Source organism: Poeciliopsis prolifica, unplaced genomic scaffold, assembly GCF_027474105.1.
Source record: "Poeciliopsis prolifica strain line A6 unplaced genomic scaffold, Auburn_PproV2 SCAFFOLD053, whole genome shotgun sequence".
Taxonomy (NCBI): domain Eukaryota; kingdom Metazoa; phylum Chordata; class Actinopteri; order Cyprinodontiformes; family Poeciliidae; genus Poeciliopsis; species Poeciliopsis prolifica.
The window spans coordinates 1,209,219-1,233,955 of NW_026562428.1; the positions used below are offsets into that span (position 1 = coordinate 1,209,219).

At 41.0% G+C, this 24,737-nt stretch overlaps 1 protein-coding gene and 1 long non-coding RNA gene across 8 annotated transcripts in view; one reads left to right on the forward strand and one right to left on the reverse strand.

The window, feature by feature from the left end:
• The window catches only part of tns1a (tensin 1a), a 58,241-nt gene that overhangs the window by 29,919 nt on the left and 3,585 nt on the right, over positions 1-24,737 (reverse strand). For 4 of the 7 annotated variants that reach the window (XM_055059070.1, XM_055059069.1, XM_055059067.1 and 1 more), the window contains 2 exons: positions 10,971-11,085; positions 9,231-9,268 (listed from right to left, as the gene is read on the reverse strand). In XM_055059070.1, the coding sequence (XP_054915045.1) occupies positions 9,231-9,268; positions 10,971-11,085 (153 nt within the window). Of the gene's footprint in view, positions 1-3,098; positions 3,394-5,030; positions 5,560-9,230; positions 9,269-10,970; positions 11,086-21,396; positions 21,942-24,737 lie in introns of those variants that run through there. The other 3 variants (XM_055059068.1, XM_055059074.1, XM_055059073.1) reach the window with 3 other exon arrangements.
• On the forward strand, positions 1,429-13,996 carry LOC129378677 (uncharacterized). Its single transcript, XR_008608076.1, has 3 exons — positions 1,429-1,672; positions 11,631-11,780; positions 13,354-13,996. It is a non-coding gene; the product is annotated as an uncharacterized LOC129378677 (long non-coding RNA).

The window sequence follows — 24,737 nt, forward strand, 5'->3', positions numbered from 1 at the left end:
AACTTTAACACTGCTGATTAGTAGCCAACAGGACAGAGTATGTGAAGACTTAAAGCTTAAATACCAAACACAAAAACATTTTTAAAGCAAAGCCTTTCTTGGTGCCCCTGGTCTGCATCCGTCTCCAACAGCTGCTCTTTTTGTGGTGTACTCTTGTATGTTTTGCTCTCTTTTTTGCAACCACTGTCCTTTCTCTGCTGTTTTTTGCTGCATAGCAAGTTTTCTGTAAACAGCAGTGCAGGCCTCCCAGCAAATGAGACTAAATGACACACACACGCACGCACTCACTCACACGCAAATGCACTACCGTGTGAAATCACAAGCCAGTTCCTGTTGCTAGGAAAAGTATCAGTTGTACCCTAATTTTACTGTCACCTCTAAGCTCGCAGGGTGTTGATTTCCTGATGTTGCAATGCAACATGACGAATCTTTTAATAGCAGCCTGGCCATCACCGGCCCATTTGGATGTCAGAAAAGTTTTCTTACATTACCCACGGCAAGTCAGTGGCTCCCAATAGTCTGGATCTCCCCCTGTGCCTCAAATCACTGATTATAGAGCACAAACAAGTATTCTATGGAAACTTATAGCTAACATCGGATTGTATTTACTTAAGTGTGTACAGATAAACACGCACAGGGGAAGTTCATAAGGGAAACAGAGTTGAGTGGGAGCCGATAACACCTGGTATCCCGACATGCTGTGAGCTGGCGGCTATTAACAACCACAGGGATGAGAGCGCGCTATCAACTGATAGCAGGCTCGGCCGGGAAGGAAGCTGCCGTAATTATTTACTGTGGGAAAACAAAGAGCTCATTGACTTTGCAATCAAAGTTATCAACAGTACTAGTAGCTGGATAAGACGCAATCACGCCCATAGCATGAGATTTGTGAAACTTAAGGAGTCGGTCGACAAGTCGTCGTTGGTGTGCGGCTTGCTCTAAAGGAACAAATATCCGAAACAGTACGAGAAGGTGATGGAGATAAAAGGGAGGGTCTGACCTGAAACAACTGCTGGATGTACAAAAAAGCAATTTATGTCCACTGCTGAGTATGGTGGGTGATCTGTGATGCTGTGGGTCTGTCTCTTCCTGAGGATGTAAGACCTGGTCTAAACTGTGGAGAAAACCTTTGAAAGAAATCAAAGAGAAGAGAGCAAAAGAGAGTTCCCAAGACTACTGAGTATCCAGACAGACTATATCAAAGGTCCAGCACTAAAATAATTTTATTTGAGGCTTTCAGGCTACAGTTTGCAAGAGGAAAAGCAGACTGGAATAGAATTTCTTGGACAGTTAAAAGTAAAACTGAATGATCTGGACACCATTACAGAGGTTAGGTTTGGTATAAATATAAAGAAGTCAAGTCATAACCTGAGCAGACGGAACACTAAACTCTGTCACTTTAAGGACTGTGAGGACTTTCCAAAATTACTTCCCAGCCAGTCAGGAGTGCATAGTGACTAGCAGACCACAAACAAGTCACAGAAACTTGAAAAGTGAGCTTATACTCTCATTGGGCCACAAGGGGCATCTGAGAAGGAATAAAACAAGAGGTCAAAGGAAAGACCCAAGGGGGGCTTCTGGAATCCTTGACTGGATAAGAGGCCCCATTAGGGGCCAAACAGAGGAGAGTTAAGGCCGGTCATTGTTCAACGCTAAAGGTCAAGTCACTCAGGTGAGATTCTTTCTACTTTAGAGCTTTTCTACCGAACATTTAGGTTTTGACTCCAAAGCTGTGACTTTCCAAGACACTTCTTGCCCTCTTGACCTGCTAGCTCAACTGTCACTGTGATCTCAGCACATCGACATGACCCTAGCTGATGGGAGAAAGCATGGGTTTGCCACCGTGCATAAATCATCCCACGGGTTCCACTAAATAAGCCCGCCGTTGGTCCGACCGCACTGAGAATTCCTCAGGCGCTCCTTTCTGCCCACACAAGAGCTGCTACCACACCGATGGCGGCGAGCCCAAGGAAGAAAATTCTTCTCTTTCTAAACTTCGGGGCCAAATAAGGACTGAAGCTCAACCGGGTCTTTATACATTGACTGGGTTTCTATTTTATTTGGAGGCAAATTTGGCGGAGAGGGTGTTCTTTTCCGTCTCGACACAATGTCAAACATGCAATACGTTTGAGATGTTGTTACGGAAAAAGGCCGATTCAGTGATTGCTTATAGATTTGATCTTCCTCCACCTAGGAGCAAAATACTCAATTAATGCAGATAGAACTATCTCAAAAGAGGAAGTTTCGAAAATGAATGATTGCACTAACTATTTAGTGTAATTTAAAGTAAAAAATATGACTTTTTGTTACGTCTGCTTGGTTGATATAACTAGTGTTCAGTGTCTACTAACATTATCTAATGACTGTGCAATAAATACACTGGTTGTTTGTATAAATGCATATATTTTCTCCATAATTGTCCCTGTTTTAGATGATTGATCAGGAAATTTAGACCAGTAAGAAGTTCAATTGTGGGCATAAATGTCACCTGTTTTTGTTTCGAGGCCTACATCATAATTCAAAAGACTAACCAAACACTACTTTTCGCTTGTTTGAGAATTTTTCTTTAGGATGTGTCTGAAAATGAGTCTCTTCATGAATGTGTTTGAAGAGCATATTTTCCTCCACCACTACAACTTCAACTCAGTACCGTATAACTTTAGTCAACGCAAAGCCCACAACACAACTTTGAGTCTGATTTGATCAAACAAACATTACTCAGTGTGCTAAGACTAAATGATATCAAATGAATTTGAAATGTTAGCTGTCAAACGTTCTTCCGAGAATTTAAAACCAGGAACAGAAGACCAAAACACCAGGTGCATGAAAAACTGGTAAAAAGTATGAATGACCATCGCTAATGGCCTTGATGAAGGCCATACATGGAGTGTCAACAGTCACAGATATAATAGTGAAATAAAAAAAAGCTTGCAAAAAATGTTTTTTTTTCTGCCATTAGCGCATAAGCACGAGTTTGCCCACCACTAGACAGTAGGCCCACTAACCAAAAAGAAGCAAAAAAGATTTTTACTTTTGTTAAAAATATATATGCCATTACATATGTCATTTCTCACAAATCCTCACACATTTAGACATACCAGGTGCTGCAGAGGTGGTCCACTCATTCCTGTGGTCATGGTCTAACACTCTTTGGCTGCTTTCATTCTTCAAAGTTGTCTGTTTCCCAAACCCATTGCCAGACTCTTGGATGTCACCAACACAGATTTGTTTTTAAAACGAGAACTAAATGACTACCACATGGCTAACACTCCATAAGCAAGCATGGAAATTGGTGACAAGCAGCGTTCGCGTCTCCTCTAAATGGTTCAGACAAACTTCGCCACGACTTACAGGCAGCTATTTACGACGTGATTCATCGCAGCCAATTGCCATGGTGGTGCAGCTATTATGAAGGCCGGCAAGCTCGGCACTGACACTGTTCCACCTCCAAACCGACATGCCATTGTTTGGTTTGAGAGCCGAGTGCGGCTTTCTGTAGTGGACACGCTAGAGGCCAAAAGCTGTGGATCGTGGAGAAGGCAGCTATTTGATCACCAAGTGAGAGCTGAGCAGGCTGTGGCTTGGCTGTTTTACCGCTGGTTACAGCTTAAATCACTAGAATAGACGACAAAACACACCAATAAACAGGGAAATGATGAACATCAGATGTGTGATTGTGGCTCACTTTGGATGCAGGTTGAAAACCACCAAATCTGAACGGCTGCCTTGAAATTTCATGCAAGATGAACATGACTGCATATAATCATAGGACATTTGATCTGGAATTCAGTCATGGGAGATTTCTAGTATTTGGCACCAAGCTGACAGAAATCTACCTGATTCCCGTTTCCTTTGTGGGGAAATAAAAACGTCTGCAAATTTGTCAAACTTTTCACAGCCGGGCTTCTGTGGACTGGCGCATGTTTTGGTCATTACTGGAAGGCGCTGATCGGCATGTCCCGGACAGCCCATCAGTTCCGGTTTAATTAGGGACGACGGCAGGATGCCATTTCTCGCCTGACCGCTAATTACACGGTGAAGGAAGGGGAAACGACTCCAAGCCAACATCAAAGCTACAAAAAAGCTCAATAAAACGACAAGAGCTGAGAACCTGATGTGTACTTTCATGTTTGATCTGACCGCCTCAGAGAAAAATATACCAGAACATGTTAAGTTACAGAAGAAAAACTCACTATTCTTCACTTATTGACAGATGTGAATCAGCGGTTAAGCATAAATGCTTATATAACAGTTTTTCAGCATTTATTTTGCGAGCCAGGGGAGCTTGCAGTTTTAACCGAATTTTGTTAATGTTTCACTTTTTCTGAAGCTATTCAGTCGTTGCAGGGAACTGTTAAGGCATAAATCTCTGGGAGAGTTAAAGTGAAGCAACAAATGCCCTTGAGATTTGGCAAATGAAAAAGTGCAGCATCAGGATGAGGTTAAGTAAAAAACATTGGCCAAAGACTTAGGATAGGATTAGCGCTACAACCATTTCTCTCTCAACTTTTGGCCCTTTCAGTGAAATCAATCATATTTTATTGCCATGCCTTTATTAGATTGAGGTCAAAGGTGACTGGACTGCCAGCATCCTCTCTCAAATGAGAGAAGCAGCACAAGAAGAGATGTGAAGGAAAAGAGTGGGAATGAAATTCCTCCTCAGCGATGCTACAGCCGATTTTCCCGGGAGAAGGGAAAACACATGTTTGCCTGCTGTGTTGACCAGTTGCTCCCAGTCTCTTGCTGAGTCCGCTGCCACAAATCACCGCTCGTCAGGTCACGAAAGGCTCCCCCCCCCGGCCTGTGAACTCAGCCTGCCTCGTTCCCACGGGAGAAACTTTCCCATGGCTGAGTCAGAGCAGCCCACATTCAAAACACCCCGAAGAAAACAAGGGAAGCTTCTGCTGGAGTTGTACACCATCTCGTGGTTGATGCCGTACAGCTTACCCACCCATTTTACCTGTTCTATATAAGAAACCCACAGAAAATCTTCGGTCAAAGCTGATAACGCATTCCAAAAACGCGCTTACCTGCCTGCCTGTACGCCGTCCCGCTCTGCCTTGCTGCTACTTTTACATACCCCCTGCCTTCACGCCCCTTCTAAGAGAGTCAAGGCAAGAAAGCGAGTACTGTAATGCAGAGACCGTCCTCCTCCTTCTCCCCCTTACTCCAAACAACAGCAGTAATCCCAAACGCGTGCCAGTAGAGCTACTGAACTTGAGTCTGCGTGAATGCGGGCTTGTCTGCTCAGCCTCTGGACTGGACCAGGATGCACTCGTTTTACTGCTGGCTTTGGATCCTCCCGTCAACTGCCAAGAAATTTCGAAAGGCACTATATAAGGCCAAGAAAGTGGCTAGGGGCTCCTTAAGACTCCGGTACCCAAAATGAGAGAGCAAAAGTCGTTCAGGGGCAGTAACTGTATCCCTCTGTATTCCTCCTTCTGCTCACACACTCTCCTCCCTTCTTACCCTTGTAGGTCTCTTTGGAAGCTGCTGACTCTACAGAGAGAGGGGGAAGGTAAAGCCTTCAACTCTTCCGTTGTTGTTTCAGTTTAGCAAATTAGGCCAAATATAGATTCACTGAATTGAAAATGCATTTGATGGAATGCTAAAAAGATCACGAGATCAGCAAAATGCCGAGTCCACGTTAGGTCCAGATGCACGCCGGAGTTTGTCCGACTTCAATCGTTTCTGATTGGAGAAATCAGAAATATTTCCTCCAAGGAGGTGTGGACTGTTGATTTTACCTAATTGCTAATGTTTGGCCGTAGCGTATGTCAAGCCTCGACTCGATGAGATCCGATACATTTACCAGCAATAAAATGTCTCAAACATTTGTCTTGCTCTGATTTTAAATGCTCAATCTTTGGAATTGTTGCCAACACAGACTGAACATCTTCACTCACTTCCTCTGATGCGAAACTACAGAAGCTTATAGATAGACCGCGACTCTAAAACAAAGTGGAAAGTCGACGTCGTCATTCACAACTGAATTTTAAATTCTAAATCAGGTTTTTTTTGTTGTCACAATTCAGAGACATTTTTTCTCATGTTTTTATCGCCTGTTTATCAATGAAATATGCAGCTTATGAAAATAAAACGGTTTTATTTTTTTAAACGCATTCAAAAGCCAGAAATGCGTGTCTGCTGGCTGTTACAAAGACCACCAGAAAGTTCTCCTTCTTAAAAGACAGATGTAGTCACCACCCTCTGGGTTTTTCAGCTCTGTAAGTGAACTTAGTTCTTGACCTCCAGATGATGACGGAGGTGAATTAGTCCATCAGTCATCAGCTAGCGCCTGGTTATTATAATGTTTATACCATTTGTCTGCCAACACTATCTCTCAGCTACCGGGTTGTGTCTGCGCTGCTGAAGGGTGTTGCTATGGAAGCATGCGGTGGCGGCTCTTTGAAGTGACGTGTCTCTACCGGGGAAACAGAGTTCCTTCTGTGTTGCACGGCCGAGGAATGAAGAGGTTTGGCTCTGGTTGTTCCCAACGTGTGCGTGCGTGTGCACGCGCGCCCCGTCGTTTTTCTTTTCTCCCTCATGGTCCTACCTTTTTCACTTTCATGCTTGGATAGGTGCTTTATTTATTTATTTATTTTTTTCCATGCCAACATTCCTGAACCTTCCTCAAACCCGTAGAGTTCTTAGTGCAGCTTTTGGTCTCGCCCCACTTTCTCTATTTTGGAAAATAAATCTAATGGAAATAAGAACCGTAGATGGAGAAAATATTCAAACATGACTAAAAATAAGTCATGAGTGGGCTTAATCTGAAGAGGGGATTTTGGGATCAGTGATTGCAGAATTTATGAATGTTCTTCACATAACAGCACAGTTATGAAAAATATACCCTTTAAGCCCATAATGACGCTTGCTATTTAATAATTGTTGGGACGCAGCTGCACAACGCACTATCTAAACAAACTATCTTTGGCGATAATGGCCACCATGTTGGTCCGGTGACAACATGGGCCTAGCATAACACAAGATAGCACACAGTTTCAACACAAGATAGCGCTTCAGCTTTATGTCAAGTTTTCTGCTAATCAACAAGCTAGAAGCATACTAAATAATGTGGGAAAAAAATATATATTTTTTTGCATCTTAAGCTAAAAATTTCTTACAAATTGTTTGCATTTGTATTGCGTAAACAGATACTGAGTTTTGCGACTCTATGCTGTGTTAGGTGTTAGTGTAGGTGTCGGCAGCAACATTAGCATAAATGCAAGCTTGTGGGAATGCTAAACCCAAGATAAGCTTTTACTGCTTCAACGTGCGTCTCCTTTACTTAACTGCAGACTTTTTCGACAAGAATTTTATTTTAGGGTGTTCGACATTCTGTGTCATGTACGTCAAGAGTGGAGCAGAAAGGGGGGAAAAAATGAAAGGCTTTGGAAATTAAAAGGCAAATTGCTGGTGTGCTCTGGTTTGGGTTGTGTACAATTCTTGTATGTGAAACTCAGAGGCGTTTTTTTTACAAAACTGATTTATAAAAAAAACAAAACAATAATCACATTTGTTTTTGCTTTGATGACTCTATTACAAGCATTTTGACTGTTTGGTATGACTAATAAAGTTCTATATAAGTACAGTCATGCTATTGCTCCGTACAATTCTGAATCAAAGACAGTTTTGTCATACGTTTTGTATTATATACACTATGTGAATTAAAATAATAGTTGCAGTAAAGCAGAAAGGAATTGTTTGTGTCGATCAACGTTGGATAATTATCAGCTCTTATGTCTCCGGCTCAATTTTAGCTTTTCGGGAATAAAGACGAGACAAAGGGTGCTTTAAACGGCCCAAAGTGTTCCAGCTATGTGTCCCCTAACAACACTGTATAGAGCATGTCATTTGCAAAGCATCTAATTAAAGGCCTCTCCCAGTTTCCACACATCACACGAGCGCGACTGTGGATGAAAATGTCAGGGATGCTTAGATTACAAACTGTTGACCTCAGTGTTTCACCGTTTAAGACTCCGAGTCAAACCGGGGCTCAGCTGTTTATGGGTCATGCAAGAAAATTCGAATCATCTGTGTTATCTTTTATTTTGTGCGATAAAAAATTGCGTCTTGGTTGGTGGATCCGTCCACACTTCATAAAGTTTAGTGGCACATTAAATTTGAACTCACCAACGCCGCAAATTTTAACCCGACCAATACATTTTTCTTTTATTTACTTTTATGTGTAACTAGTCAGCGTAAAGCCAAACGTATCAGTTTGGACATTATGCATTTATAGCTCTCTTTTTAACATTCTATTCGTGGATTGCGGCCACTTTGCAACCGCCGTGTTTCATACTGTTCATTCTCTGAAATATACGACTGTAAGACGTGGAAATTTGTTCTGTGGCCGAGGTGGAATGGGAGCACTGAAACGCGCAAAAAGTCAGGGACGACCGCATTCATTTAGCGAGGAACGCAAACATACAATAATTGTATTTTTTATTTTTTTAAGTGATAAAAGAAATCATTTTGAGACAAATTAATCTCCGGCGTTGACAAATATTTAAACTTCATGCATTCTTGCTGGTTTTCATCCAGCCCCTTCCCATCATTCCTCTCTCTCCCCAAGCTTCCCTGCCAAACCTCGCTGGTGTGTTCCAACCCACCAGCCCAGCGAACACGACAAACCACGGGAACAGCATTCCTGGAGGCTTGTCTGGGATAAATCAGGAGGAATAATGAGACCGGCTCTCCGTAGAGGGCAGGAGAGAAAAGAGAGGATGTGACCGACTGATGCTTGGCGAGATAAAACTGAGGCAGTGCACTCTGGGTATTTAATGCCATGCTGTTTGGAGGATCTACTTGCATAGTTTGGTTGCGTTAGTGCCAAGTTTTATGGCAGGTCAAGATCTACAAGATTTTAACATTTTAAATTAATTATTGGAATCAAGTGAAGCAATCTCAGCACTCAAGCATTGCTCACTTAAACTGAAATTAGTCTGAAAACACATGGAAATGAGAAGAAATTCAACGCAAAAATCTCAACTGATATTCCGTGGAGAAGAATAGAACATTCACCGGACGTTTGAGCTAGTAGCAACGACAAGGAGTTAAAGTTCTAATTAGACAGACATGTATTTGTTCCATAATGAGGATAAACAAACTTAATAATCTTAAGAAAAAATTCAACGTACAGTTCCTTATTAAATTGCAAAAGTTTGAACAAAACAAGTAATGTGAAGAGGTAAGGTTGGAAGAGCACAGCAGAGTTAGGGTCTTACCTTCACTTCACATTTTTTATGGCAGGACAGGCGGCACGCTGAAACAACAGAGGAAGGTTATCAATTCATTATTGAGTAGCTTAAAGACAAAAAAATACCAAAACACAAACATATGGATGGTGTGAAAGCAGAAGCATTTTTAGCGCTAAATAAGTTCCAGCTCCAATTTTGAGAGTGGGGCGCTACAACGCTGCCCTCAAGTGGATAAAAACAGCAATCAATTACTTTCTTTGTCTTTAAATGTTTGTTTTATTTATTTTTTTTACATTTGAAGATTTTATAGTGATTTTTTTTTCAACTGTCACATGATATAAAAATAATTTGATGGAGGCCAGGAGCTGCTTGTCCCGGTGCTGATGGATGACGCTCCATATGGCTGAGAGAGGTTTCTGGTTGCCTGAGTAGTAGGAAAACACTCCCAGCTTAAATGAGGTAAACCTGTGTCATGATGATGAATGAATTACTTAGTAGCTGTGCTGGTGAAGCACTGCCTGCTAATTATTTCAATCAGAAAGGCAAAACAGAGCGGAAACATTTAGCCCAGCTAGATGTTTCCTAAAGACGTCAAAGAGCAAAAATGGCATATGTGCTTTAGCGTAGCTACCTTTTCCGCTATGCTAGCCTGTTTCTTAGCTCTGCCTCGAACGACCTCACTGCCTCCAGTCATCACATGTCTCGCTTTTCCTGCCCCACTCCATCACACACCCTCCACTAAAAGCTGTTTGGTTTTGAAGAGCGAATTTTATTGTCACAAGTTTAGCCAATAAATGACCAAAATCGGTCAATTAACAAGAAAATGCCTGGAAGTTGAATGTTACGTTTTTCTCGCTCTGTCATCTTGAACAGAAAGGCGATAAATACAGCATGCAGGAGGTGAAATCTTGAAGCTCCCTGCTAATTTCTGGATGTAGTTTCTGTTGGGTTTTAGCTTGTTTTCTTCTGTATTTTAGGGTTTATGATAATTAATAAAAGAAGATGAAAGAGAACATAATTCTCTACTGTCCTCATTTTCTTTTCCTCTTCCATGTCTGACTCCTTATTTCATCTCTTCTCCCCATATTTTAGCTCCTTTGCCTGCCTCTGCCCTGCACCCCACTCCTCACCCCCTTTTCCCCTCTTTTGCCTCTTATCTAGGCTAATGCAGCAGCAGCCATGCTAATTTTAAACACCAAATCCTCAGCCAAAGCCCTTCACAAGCCCCATCCTCTTTCTCCTTTCTCTACACTCTTCATCTCAGCCTCAGTTAAAGCCACTGTCTTTGAGACGCCGTTGAAAAGTGACAGAGAGATCTACTTAAGATGTGTGAAAGGCGATAAAGGGAGAAAATGAGGAAGGCAAATATTTCTCTTGGAGGAACAATGAAACATTTGGTCAATCAAAGCATGTTGGTGACACGTGCATGCAGGAGTTTAGTCATATTTCTGCTTGATCAGAAAAGCAATATTAGCTAAAACTGTTTAAATTTGACACATACAATGGCTTTCAAAGAATCAATGTGTCTGATGTAAAGATTAGGCCAAACAGATCATCAGAGAAACTATTGATCTGGGTTAGTCAAGATCAGATGTTCTAGCTGGATGTTTACTGCCATCATCAGGACAATCCATATATCCATCTATTCATTCATTTATTCATCCCTCAGTTTCAAGAGTTGTTGCCAAAAGATGACTTTGGTAAAATAATCATTTTTGACAACAATAAAAAAAAGAGAAAAAAAAAGATTGAATCCCAGACACTCACCTTTACAGATGAGACCCTCCTTAGTGATGGCCTGCTTGCATATATCACAACTCTTTGCCTTCTTGAAGGGCTTCAGCTTGAAGGTGTGCGTGTGGACGCCCTCCAGCTCGTCGGGCTGCGGGAAAACAACAACGAGGAAAATACCAACGTTCAGTCCACAGATATTCACTGATAATTTCACGCATTTCATCACTGGACAGGTCGGGGCTCTGATGTCACTGGATTCCAGACGAAAAACACGCTCTGCATCTTTATATGTCTGATTAGTCCTTGGGGCACAAGCAGAGGACAACAGCTTCAGAGGGAATCTGGCAACCAAAGACAATAACACTGACACTATCGGAGGTGGTGGCTGCAGCTGTGGTGTGTTCGGTGTTTCTCTTTGTAGAGAATCCCCCCCTGAGACACTAAACACATCCATTCCACGACTTATCTCATTCACTATCAAAGAAGAACCGTTTTCAAGTGTAGTTTTCCCTGCCAAACAGCTGCATATCAATCCGCTCTGATTTGATTTGTTCAAAGTGTTTCATTCCTCGACAAAAAAAAACAATCAGAGAGCATTCGACCTGTTTAGCTCTCCTCCTCTCTGCTCTTGTGTCTGAGCAGCCTTCTTATGACTCATAGTAATGATGCCATTTCCTGTGTGTGTTTGTGCAGCTGTGCCGCTCTGGGCGCCAGGAGCCAGCGTCTTGTTCCAGCTGTCACCTTGACAGGTTAAATGAAGGAAGGATTCCCTCCGTGGCCGAGCCAAGCCGACTCAGCGAGTCGCCGCTGACGGGGGAGAAAAGCCGGGATATGTAACATGTGGTCAGTCAGCGTTGACTCTAGCGTCTCTTTCAGCAGCTTCCATGATTTAGCTTTCAGCTGAGTGAGACACTAATTCCTCCTTCACCGGAACAAACTAATGTTACAATAAATTACTCAAGCTACATCTTATAATATAATAAAACATGAAGAAGCGATATTTGCACTTCCTCCAAGTGTTAAACGGCCTCAAACAACAACAAGCCAACCATTACAAGGTTAATTAAATATTGATGCTGAATGGTACTCAAGGTCTATAGATATCACTTCTAGGATTTCTGACCAACAGTTGGTTTGTGTGTATGAGATTTTTAACATTCTGGCTTCAAACTCAGGTTCATTTTGAGAAAGCAGCTGAAACCCTTCAGCTTGCGAACTAGTTGATGAAAGTTGTTGCGCCATCATATTTGAGCTAATTTTCCCTTTAGCCTTTCATGTTTTCCCCCCATCCGTGTCCCACATCTAATTTGGCTCAGAGCTTTTTTTTTATTTTTTCAAAAGTCTGCTTCTCATTGTTTTACTTGCTTATCTGCCCACATCTTAATGGGTTTTGTCACACTGCGACACTCTCACCAAAGCTCCGGAGAGAAATCCTGACTTTGGCTACACTGAGCTGGACAGAGCATGTTAAAGAAAACGGCCTGCTAGAAGAAAGTTATCTTCAATTATTGCCGATTTTTTAGCTGTTTTTGAACGCTGATGCCTCTTGTGAAAACTGAAGGACTTAAACTATCAAGTACACAAAACATGCAAGAAGGAAGGATGAGGTTAGGGTCTTTTTGACAAAAAATTTTTGGTGAAAGTCTCTAAAAAAAACTTGGTGTCGGTTCAGTTCAACTGAACTCTGACATGTTTCGAATGCATATGAATCCTTCGTTGCTTTTGCTTTAAATCTTCACAATTGACACATAAAACAATAAAACAATCTCACTTCAAAGTCTGTAAAGCTTCATCTAATACTGAGAACTTCATTCAACAAATCTGGGTGCCTCGCAACAGAAACTCAGTTTTCCGTCTTGTATTTTACAAAAATTTGAAAAGTTTCTTTCTTCGGGGTTTATTGTTTATTCATATCCTTCAAATTAGTCGATATTGTTAAAAATGAATAATAAATATCCAAGTGCTTTTACCAACTCCTCCACGCGGTTTTTTACAGTGCAGGTCCAGTCCGGGTTTATAAATAGAACTGCACAGCCCCGATGTTAAAGATGACCTGGCAGAAAGCCACTAGAAAGCTGAACCAATCACACGCGTCCAGCTGTGTCACAGCCAGGTGCCGTGGTTACCTGACTGCTGTGGCAACCGGGGTCAATGCATCTCGTCGCAAATATTAGCTGTGTGTTTGCAAAGCTACATCTGGAATTTACCGTCACTGTTTAAATAAGATTTGATCAGATAGATTTCAGTAAAAAAGAAAACAAGAGGCAAATATGCTACATAGCTGATTATCTTAAATTTAGCCACAAAAAACAGCAAACTACAACTCTTTTCCTGTAATTACCAGTAATAATCTTGCTGCAAAAGTCACTTCGCGTTTTCAAATTTAACTGGAAACCCATGTGCTCCTCCCCTGCAGGCTGCAGGAGATTCCCAGGAGGAACAATGTACAGGAGAGTCATGCTGAGTGGCAAGGAAGTCGAAGCAGAAATGGATGCAGATGATGGAAAAAAAGAGATGGTTTAAAGGGAAAGAAGAGGAAGACAACAAGGAGAGAGTATAATTGTGTATGTGCGTGCACGTTCAGAGGAGACCCAGTGAATCAAGGCTCGCTGCTCTTCTCCTGCAGTTGCACTTAGCTAATGAAAAGCATCGCTACGCTAGTTCGACCGCGACCCCACTTAGAGCCGAAGAGACGGGAGGGAGGAAGTCTCAAAGGCAAGCTCCTTTCCCTCTGCCCAGACACGGACTGATATGAACCCAGTAAAAAGCCTTTTTCCTTATTTCTGTCTGACATTATATCAGTTAGGTCGATTTCTTCCGATCTATTTTCTGTTCGTTTTGAGCTGAACCAATCTCCATCCTCAGCTAAAGCGTGCCGTCATTGGAGGAAGGCGTAAACATGACAGTAAATCATCGTGATCCAGAGGAGCATCGCGCTGAGGTGCTCCGTCCCTCGTGCCCAACAATAATGTACATCCATGACCACAAGCTAACCCACAATCATTTTCATTCCCATATTTAAACCTTTTCTGTTCCAAGACTTCCACATATGGTTCTGTTTATTGCCCAGTAAGAGGGAAGTCTTTCTGCATGAATTGGGAGAATGGGTCTTAAGCACACAACGCGGGACATGTTGAAGTAAAGATGTGTCGTATCGTCTTGCATTATGAGCTCATTTGACACAAACCGTGCAGCCCTTCAAACGCTCAGGCAGAATTCTCAAACAGAGCTGTAAAGCAAGCACATTTGGGGAAAAAATACCACACTGAAGCGATTTGTTTGAGCTTGATTATGTTTTTGAGAGCCACAGGTGGCTGTTCGGCTGCACTCAACTCTAGAAAATGTTTTTAAAAAGGAAAAAACCCGCTGATAATTTCAGTCACTTGAGTTGCAGTTAGTGTATGGTTGAGTCGTGTAGAAAAAAGGCTGGAGATTGTGATGGCGTGAGGGACACGCCGCCAAAAGAGAGGAGTCCAGAGTCCGGACCCCGCCCGACCCGCCGGTCACCCCTCTTACTGGATGAAACCGCAGCGCAACACCTGCTTTCAATTTGGAGCGAATTGAAATTCTGTTGGGAACAATGCTGGCCTTTGTGAGACAGTGAGCTGCAGAAAACAGGAATAGCCAAGGAGAGAGTGAAGGAACCAGATTTCATAAAAGGTAGCCTACCCGGGTAAATATGTAGAACAATTCTTTACATGAAGATATATCTATATATAAGTCGTCTCTGTTGCTTTATTTCTTCTTCGTTCCGTTACACGTAAAAGCATTCCAATCATTTATACGTTCATTTTCAAATTTACATCTAAGGCATATTTCCCTCCATCTTTCTCCTCAAAATGGGAAAGTTGAGAGAACATGACATTCAAGTCTAATCTGGGAAATGGAGACAACAAAACTTCACCACGGTTTTAAAAAGTTCGGCTGTGAAAAAATGGACTAATTAAAGTCCATTTTAATGAGATGGGAGTGTGAGTTCCTTCCCTGCTTGTTTCCGTGCCATAAGTTGGCCGTTGAATGGAAACCAAAGTGGAACGGAACGTGTGCGGGTTCCTAAGAGCTGGAGACTTTAACTGGAATGTTAGCACTTCAGGTAGGTCAAGCATTTAAGAAAGGAAAACAAATTATATGTGGAGAGGCACATTCAAGTCTGAAAGACTTTGAACAAGTTACTGATTAATCCAGGAAGATTAGACAGCAATTAGAAGTGTGATCAGGAAATTGGACGGCTGTGTAAGAAGTAGTGGAACATGGAGGAAAAGCTCATCAGAAGCTACTAGAAAGTAGATTTCTACTTAAATAAAGCCACAAATTAAAGATCCAGCTGTAAAAGAAAAAGAAAAAAAAAAAAACCACTTGAGTCCCAAAATCACTAAGGAACAATTCACAGAATCCTGACTCATATTCAACAAGAACATAAAGACACAAGGAGAGCTTAATTATTCTTGTTATAAGCCCTTGGAGAACTTCTTCATTCTCATTATGACACATTAATGACAGGTAAAAGAATTACTGATCATCATAACTAGCAAGTATCATAACATAAGAAGGTAAGCTGGCCTCGAAATCTGATAACTTTCTGAGCCACAGGGGCAACTTTCCAATCTTAACCCAGTCATATTTGCAGAATTATTACAAATGGATGACCCAATTAAGGGCATCTCCAACAAGCTAAAGTCCAAACTTTGACAAAGCCACTCCAGACATCTGCTCTTTCCTCCCAGAGGTACTTGGTATCATTGTTCTGTCACATAACCCAAGTGGGTTTGGGATTAAAGTCAAACTGGTCTCTTCCAGGACTTCCTGCTAGAGAGCTAAATTTATGTTACCCTGCATCACAGCTAATCCTCCAAATGGTCAAATAATTAATAGCTGAATTAATCAGAAAACAGGTTAGAATGCCCTCAGTTGGAGCCACTTCAAGCATTCAGTTTTGCAAAGGTGGATGAATGTTCATCAGTGCAGACAGAGCGTGTGCACAGCAGAGCATGAGATAAAATAATCTCAATGGGTCCAAACTTGTGACACTAAGCAGCACTTGCATTGATTCTAGCGGACAGACAATTCATGATTTAAAGGGAGTAATTACTTTTTCACACTGAGCCAAATTGCTTTGGAAATCTTTTTTTACTCAGCTGAATGTCATTTTACATGAAAGCACTTACCTTTGAGTGTGAAAGCCTGACTGCAGCGGTTTGTCCTGTTTGTGCATGTGTGCAGTGCGATCGATATCAGGTTTAGACAGAGAGAGCCAAAGATCAATGTGCTGTGATCATTAAGTCTGGCCTGCTTATGATCATTGCTCTGCAGATAATGAACCTGGACTTGAATGCTGGCTAATGAGCTCTGCTGTTTCTGACTCTTGTTTCAGAAAAAAAAGAGAGAAACTTTTAAAACAAACACAAAGATGTAGTGTTTGAATTATTCATTAAGAAGTGTTACAGCTGATGTTCTAACACATACCGCAGCTTTTTACATCGTTTGATCTTGGGAAGCAGGTGCTTCTAACTTCTTAAACGTCTGCGATAAGATATCGGGATAGACGGGTCACGTTCAGTTGAAGGCAGATATTTGTAATTACTGCATGTCAAAACAAAAAATATTTTCACAGTCTGAAATAAAAATGAGGGCTTTAATGCAACGTCTCAAACACAATGCTTCTAAAGAAGCAATCTAAAAAAGTGAAAAGCAAACATCTGATTTCCAGAATCATCTGTTCAAAAATATTACAGCTTGGTTGATAATAGGGGAACACTGATTGCGGTTTTCTCCCGATTCCGATTTTGGCTGATACTCTTTTTTTTTTTTTTTTGTCTGAAATGTCACCAAGTATACCAAGAAAGTCGCTGAGTTTACAACAGTGAATTATTGTTGTTCAGTGCAACTGATGTTGCAAATGTGGTGAGCCGGTCTACCACTCAAACCTCCCACAGCAGAGCAGACAAAGACAGTGGTTGAGTTTTAGACCTTTGCTGCAGTAAATAAGAACAAGGAAAAAGATCAGCTTCACATACAAGTATAGGCCAATCACCAGTCTCCCAAAATTAAGGAAATCTGCGCCAATAAATCCATTAAAACAACAAGCATTATCCTAAACAGGCAGTTTACAAATCAACTTGTTGGTGCACTGAGACAGTAAATAAATTACCTTGTTCTATCTGAAGTATAACCTAATTCAAGGTTGTAAAAAATGATCCCTTTCTGATTTCTTCAGTTTTTGCTTTTTGTCACAATTAATCCTTTTAACTCAAAGCAAGTTTGTGATCTGCAAATTACCTTTTTCTAAAGGTAATTTGTAGTGAACAATCTATTACTAAATTACTTAGTGACTATTTTTAAGACTGATTCATCACGATTAATCAGGTCAAGCGCTCCAGCCTAATGGCAGTTCATATGAAATATTTTCCTGTGGGAATGTGCATTTACCGGTTCCACCAGTACTACCCAAAACATGCAGGCAATACAGTTGTTTTGATAAGAAAAGTACTGAAAATACAGATCAGAACAGCGATTCAGTCTTGATCTACTAGCTGAGTATTTCCTGTGGCCATTCCCATGTTAAAGCTTCACAGTTTTTGACATTTAAGACTTCTAAAGGCAGAGAGAAACCATCTCATCTGGCAGCTACTGAGGTATGTGAGCTGAAATTCAAACTGCAGTATGAGAAATGGGGGCAGAGCATCTCACAGTGCCCAGGGGAAGGGTGCTACAGCTGGGTTGAAGGCCAACTGATGGTGGCCTGGGGGTCTGCAGGGAGGTGTTGAGTCACAATGGATATAAATCACCCGGGGCCTCATGCGTAAAGCGTGCGTGCGCACAAAAAATGTGCGGCGGCATATTTTACGCACGAGTCGACATGAATAAAAATTTCCTTTGTGTCAAAGTTTGCGTAAATAGACGCAAACATTTTCTGTGGACAATATTAAACTACAAAACTCACCTGAATACACTGAAATCTGACTGTTTAGACCAAGAAGCATCAAACCTGATGTTTTTCATAATTTCCATATTTTACTGTTAGCTTATTATCCTCAGACATCCACACCATCTAAAGAAAATAAAAATAAAAGTATGTGAAAACCTAACAAGAATGTAAATAGTACTTTTTCCTCCGTTTTTATCTGATAAAAACGTAACGTCTTTTTGTCTGTGCGTCGAAGCGCATGAAAAGCATCTTTAGACTCAAATCAGTCTCACTAAAATTGGACCAAAGCTGCTGATTCAAAATAATCAACAGGTTTGATTATTTTTAAGATGATCAAGGTATATATACAATCGTATATTGTATATAAGTAGCTGCATAAAGGTGAGCCGTGTATTGAGGAGCTTTCGCTTTTGTGGAGAACATCTCCAATGGCAGGATTCAGAGGAAGCGATTGATCAGAGTCCATATTGATCTGCTGGGAAATATTGATGATGGTTTATGAGCGTCTAGATTTTTTTGTGTGTGTGCTGCATTTTTCTAAATTTTTCCATTCGTTAAGTTTTAGTGTGAAAACTGCGCACTCTTTTATGCATCAGTCCCCTGGTCATGAATACACAGAGCACTGTTAAGCCAGAGTGACAGCAAAAAGTCTCTGAGGAAAGTCTTCGCTCCGTGTTGGCCGTGCATTCATGCACAGTTACACAAACCAAAAAAAAAACTGGAGCAAGGAAGAAGCTCGAGTGAGAACTGGAACCAAGACAGGACATGACGTCCCATTGGAGATTCATGACCAGAACTGGGTCTGAGTACAATTCTGTCACTGGGAGGACATCAGCATCAAAAAGCCAACATTCACCTGTCGACTTCATAACATCATTAGAATGAGCAACAGAAAATGTACAAACAAACACTGGAAGCTGAACCAATGTGTGACCAGCTTGGTGAAAACTAGCTCCTTGTTCTACGCTGGAAACAACCATCAGTCCTGAAAAGATTTTTGCTGAATCCCTTGAAGGGTTTGAGACCAGAAACCTTTTAACTTTAAGAGAAAACGATCAACGCGGTTTCTGTGGTATTTTTATGGAACTCTGATGCCCATGGCCACACAAGGAGGATCCATGGTAAATTTATCATTCAATAATCTCTTCACTCAACACAAGCTGATTACAAGGCAGGGCTAGCATGATTAAAAAAGGAAAATGGAATTTCTCGAACACAGACACACGTGCACAAACTCAAATGGAGGTGTCGCACACAGATGTATGGCAGGCAGTAACTGTCCGATCAAAGCCTGATTGATTTTCAGAGCACTCTGGGGATTCTGGTCGGTCAATAAGGGACTCTGTTAGACAACTCAGGACATGATGGATCTGCCATACGTCTTGCCTGACAGCGTTGCAGCTGCCGTGGACTTGACTAGAACAGAGAATAGAAATATTTATTTGAGCTGCCTTGAAAATGTGAGGCTTGAGTTAAGTGATGGTGAAAAGAATTGAGGAATGTAAAAGTAATGACTTGCTATCCATTCAGGGAAAAGCTCATATAATTTGGTTACCCAAGAAAATGTTTTAAATATTAAAGTATCCTTAAATCATTGTCTGTACTCAACTATCCATGCCAGGTAAGCCAAGTATCTAACTCCATAGATTTGGTGCTTGTTTGGGACCTTTACAAAAGACTTCTGATCTCAAACCAGATATTTCAAAAGTTAGAATTTGCATGGTAACATTTATGTAAGCAGGCTATCATTATGACAGGTCTATTTTGCTTACTTATTGTACAGCTTTTGACTATTATTTTGCTACCCAGTAACCCCTGTTAGTTAGTGATCATTTTAAATAATAGTTTTGAATAGAAGTAGTTGGATGAATGTGGTATTTAGAGAAATGCCAGGAGGGTTAGCCTGCCAACAATTAGCATGATTGGCTAACAGAAACTACAGTGGATTTTGGTCTGTTTTAATAGAACCAGTGCAGAATTCATACTTTTATGTAACAATTCCAGAAAAAAAATATGAAAATGGGAGATAGGACACAATAAAGTCAATAAAGACAGTTTGTTCTCAAAGTTGAACTTCTTAAGTTCAACAAATTTCACTCCCTGGTAAATCACCTGAAAAAGAAAAATAGAGAACATCTCGTCATTTCAGTTAAGTTAATCAAATGTTGTGATTAATCCAAGTCTGACATTATGTTACATTGTTTTCTTGGTATAAGTAGATTTTATTTACTAGGCTGACCGCTTCAGAAACCCACTCCTGCAAACTGAACTTAGGTGAACACGAGAAGCAAATTGTTGAGTTGGGTTTTTTTTTTCCCCCCAATATTCTTTTGCACATGTCAAGTAAGTTCTGTTAAGCTGCTTTACATTTTATACAACAGTAATGAGCTCACAGATGTATTTGACCAGCGCTGTAGGAACTAGCTGGCATTTGTAGCTTCTCCTGTCAAATCTAATATTCTCTCTCAGTGTGTGGGGCTGATAAATTATTAATAGCATGTATTTGAGGAGCTTTCAGAGAAGCAGCTTCTCACACGTCACTCAGCCTCTCCATTCTTCTTCCTCTCTGTTGATGATGTCACAACTCCTAACATCCCTTTCCTGCTCGCCGTTCAACTCCTTTCTGCTGTCGGTCTAAAGGCTCTTGATGCGCTATTGAAGGCTTCCATCTGGACGACTCAAAGCTCTGCTTTGCACAGGAGTGTTTTCCTTCCACCCTGCCTCTTTCCACTTGCATCTAAATAGCTCTGTGCTCCACTGCAAGCTGGAGAAAAGTAGGGCAGATGCCTCATGTACATTTGTGTGTCCCATCATTGCATACTGTGTGTGCACATTCTGCAATCTAAAGAAACCATTAATTCAATGCTAAAGCTACCGGTAGATACGTAAGGTAAAGAGATGATGCGAAGTCTTGACCTTGTAAAGTGCAATCAAAATCTTAAAGAACATCTAAAAAGACAGACAGGGGTTAAAGGTCTTTAGCCCAAGTTGATGTGTGTCACAAATTTCAAGGGGTTGTTTGGCGTGTTTTTGTGAAAAGCCCCCGGTTCCTGAAGCACTCAGTCAGTCCCAGATAGAAGAAGGAGATTAAATTATACAGGAGAGCCCAGAAATAGCTCCAGTGCCGAGGCCGCGTGGACTCCAGACGCAAGAACACGGCATTGTAAATCGCCACAGGAGCAGTCAACTGGATTAGTGCTGCCCAGACCACCGAACGGGGCAGTCTACTATAAATTTGACGTGCGATGGGATGAATGGGAAGAGACGAACGGATCCTTGAACTTCCAAAGCAAATATGGGACAAAAAAATCTTTCATGCTTCAAGTGAACTCATTAGTGGACACTCTGTTGGGATTTCGAAAGCAACTTTTCATCATGAACTGTTCACTTCCTCAGAGTTTACATTTAAGCACAATCACCCAGTTGGACATGGAAGCCAACTGTGAAGAAATGTCCTTCCTAATTTATGTCCCTTTCTAGTTTAGGTTTGTTCGTCTTTCTGAAAATGTTTTACACAAAATGTAGATCTCTTACCCAGAACATGCAGGAGAGGCAGACCCAGGTCCTGGCCCTTCCGGCCAGAGCAGAGGGCAATGACAGAGAGACAGAAGGCATCCTTTAAAAATAAAAAATAAAAAAACCTATCCAAGCTCACAGCTAGACTCCACAGTGTTCCCAAAAATTCGGAGCGTTTCCACCCAAACCCTGGTTACACAAATCCATGCCAGCCGTTTGAGATGCACAGAGGAGTAACAAACTCAGTGCTGCTTGGCTTTACTCAGTCTCCCTCATGTGAGCGCCCTCCCTTCTCCTACTTCTTTAAGCTGTCCCTCTTATTCTCTAGCTCACTTCTGCCTTGCAGTCCTTCCCTCTTGAAGTGTGGTAACTTTATTCCATTTTGGGGGGGGGAAGGAGGTGAGTGCTAACCTTTACTTTTCTCTCCAAAAACTCCCTCTCCTCAAATGATCCTTGTTAGCCCCTCCTTTCCCCTTCCCTCTCTTTACACACATGCACATACAAACTCTATTCACTGACCAACCCTCCACCCCCACTTTTAGCTTCCTTGCATCGCATACCTCACCTCTCCTTCCCTCCATTTTTTTTCCTGGAAGCATGCTCACTCATGTCTGCGCTAATGTCACTTCAATTTTTCATTGGCAGCCCCTTCCTGTTTCCAAATTGTCTCTCCTCCTGTGAAATATCTGCAGGACAAACTGGCTGCTGTGACTCTGCCAAGGCCCAGTCCAACTGCCTACACAATATACAGGATAGTTCCTTGCAAAAGATATGCAAATTTGTATGCGATATCATATGTATTTGTTTATCTTGAATTTTTACTGTGCAAAATCTCTAAAATCAGATTACTAACAGATGTTGTACAGTAATGCCAGGAATTGCTATGTTTCTATAGGTAAAGACCTTTACTAGGATTTCTTGCATATGGAGAAAAGTGTTACCAAGTCTGTCGTCTGAAGGAGTTGCCATGCCTCTGTTAATTTATCCATCCCTTCAACCTTCATCAAGCCCTCAAAACAAAGACCCACAGAGACAGTTGTGCTAAGGGCCCCAAAACTCTCTTTCCGTTATGGTTGATATGTTTGCCCGATTATTTGCTGACCTCTGCATCCTACTGTTAGCTTAACTCCTACCCCTTATGACAGTAAACACAAACTACATTCAGGAACCAGAATAAACAGGGACAGGTCTTCTTTTGTTCATGCACCAGCTGGAAAGGAATGGCATTTGCGAGAGTAAGGGCTTTGGACTTCAGGATCTCAGAGTTGGTTGGTCCAAACTTTTAAAGTTTTCAGCCCTCTAATGAAAGAGGACATTCATTCATCAAACAATGCAGGACTCATATGGCTTCTGGACTTCCCGCTCCCACTCTGGCACTCGACAGGGTTTGTCCCCAGTAGGGACTCAGCATGATGTCACAGCAAGGACTGCCTCAACATGCTTTACATCGACTACCAATGAAAGGTGGCAAAGCATCCACACCGGGGACATCTTCAGATCCAAAGAACAGTTTTTCCAAAGTATTGATGATCGTTTAGGAAGTTCACCAACAGGCTTCCAAGTACATTCTCTTCATCTAAATCTTCTAGTTTGGTTGAACTCCTGGCACTCAAACTTCAACTACACAAAGACAAACTATGTAAATTTTGCTGCAATTTATTTCATTGTACTCAATGTATTGTTGAAACAAGTGCAAAGGACAATGTTAGATTTTCCAATATGATGGCGTATTGTCAAGACACTTGGCCCCATGAGTGGAAATCTCATACATTTGCATGAATCAACATTCAACCTCATTGGTCATTAGTAGATGCTGCAAGAACAAATCAGTGTTTCTTACAGTGACTGTAGAAAGTTCACGATTATTTGTTTTTTTTAAATATATAAGACGACAAAATTTCAGTGATGAATTTCTGATGTTGTCCACTATTAAAGGCAGATTAGAGACCTGCTCAGAGATGATCATGCATCTTGGGTGACAGGATTCCATGTGTCAATGAATACACAACCATGTACTGCAAGATCTGCTGGCCAGGACTATGCACAGCAGCCCTAAACACTGAACAAGAAGAAGTGCAAAAAAATGTTCCAATTGAAACTGCTCTTCAGGTGATTTTACAACTAATCAAAACAGATCTGAAGAAGGAATTCTACATTCAAAAGTGCCATCTTTATTAGACAAGATTACGACAAGAACCAACAAATACTGGAATAATATAAACTGATATCTGATTTTCTAGAAATGCCAAGACAGGATGTTTAAAAAAAAAAGAGAGAGAGAAATTTCCATGTTGGACCTCATATATCATAAAAGGAAACCTTTGTGTGTTACAATTTCAGTTTTGACAACCTATAGATGGTCTTACTTTGTTTCATTTAAACCATCTTGTTAAATTTTACACTTATCATTGTTTTTCTGGAGCTGAGCCTTTGTGCCGAAATGACAAATGTAAGTCGGCTTCAACTTTTATGCTGTGCAATCTATTTTGAGGGGATTTTTATGTTTTGCTAAATCAAACAACGATAAAACATGAAGGTATTAAAAAGAATAAAATTTCATAAGACATATAGGAAGTTTAAGAGAAGCAGATTTTTTTTGTCTCATCATTATGACATTTTTTCCTTATGATCTTTTTAGGATTATTTGTTACTCATTTATTCTACTGACCAAATTTATTGGAGCAGAATATAATGGAGTGTTGTGTCCACTTCAAAATAAGATCATGAATATAAATGTCTAATTCTGAAAAATGGATAAGAAAAACTTCAATAAACAAATAAAGTAGCGTTTTAGGATTTAAAATTCATTTAGGGAAAGCTTAATGCGCTAAATGTTTTCAAAGTTAAATAAAAAAATTTGAACCGCTGAAGTCTGCACAATCCCTGCTTACTCTGTTTGAAAACACATTTAAATCAGTTTTTATGCAGAATATTGAGTCTCTTTGTATTCTGCAGGCTTTATAATTACTAAAACGGAACAGCTAATATCCTTGCAGAAAGACTAGCGTACCAAATATCCATCCATACATTGCATTGCACATGGAGAAGAATCGCAGAATGCATGCGTTTGTGTGCACAAACCGCAGCACTGAATCAACATTACCCCGGCTGCACAGGGACATTACATCACTCCACAGTCAGATCCATAAAGGGCTAAGAGCCAATTCATTTTGAGAAAACACCCCCTATTGATCCACGCTGCTTTCCATCACTTCCACTGTAACAGTTACCTCAATCTATAGGCTCACCTGACATATTATCTCTGTGTGTGTGTGTTTATGAGCAAGGCGTCCTCTGCCTGTGTATTTACATAACAAGACAGCATTAGGGAAATGCTGGAGAAGTCACTTAACTGCTAG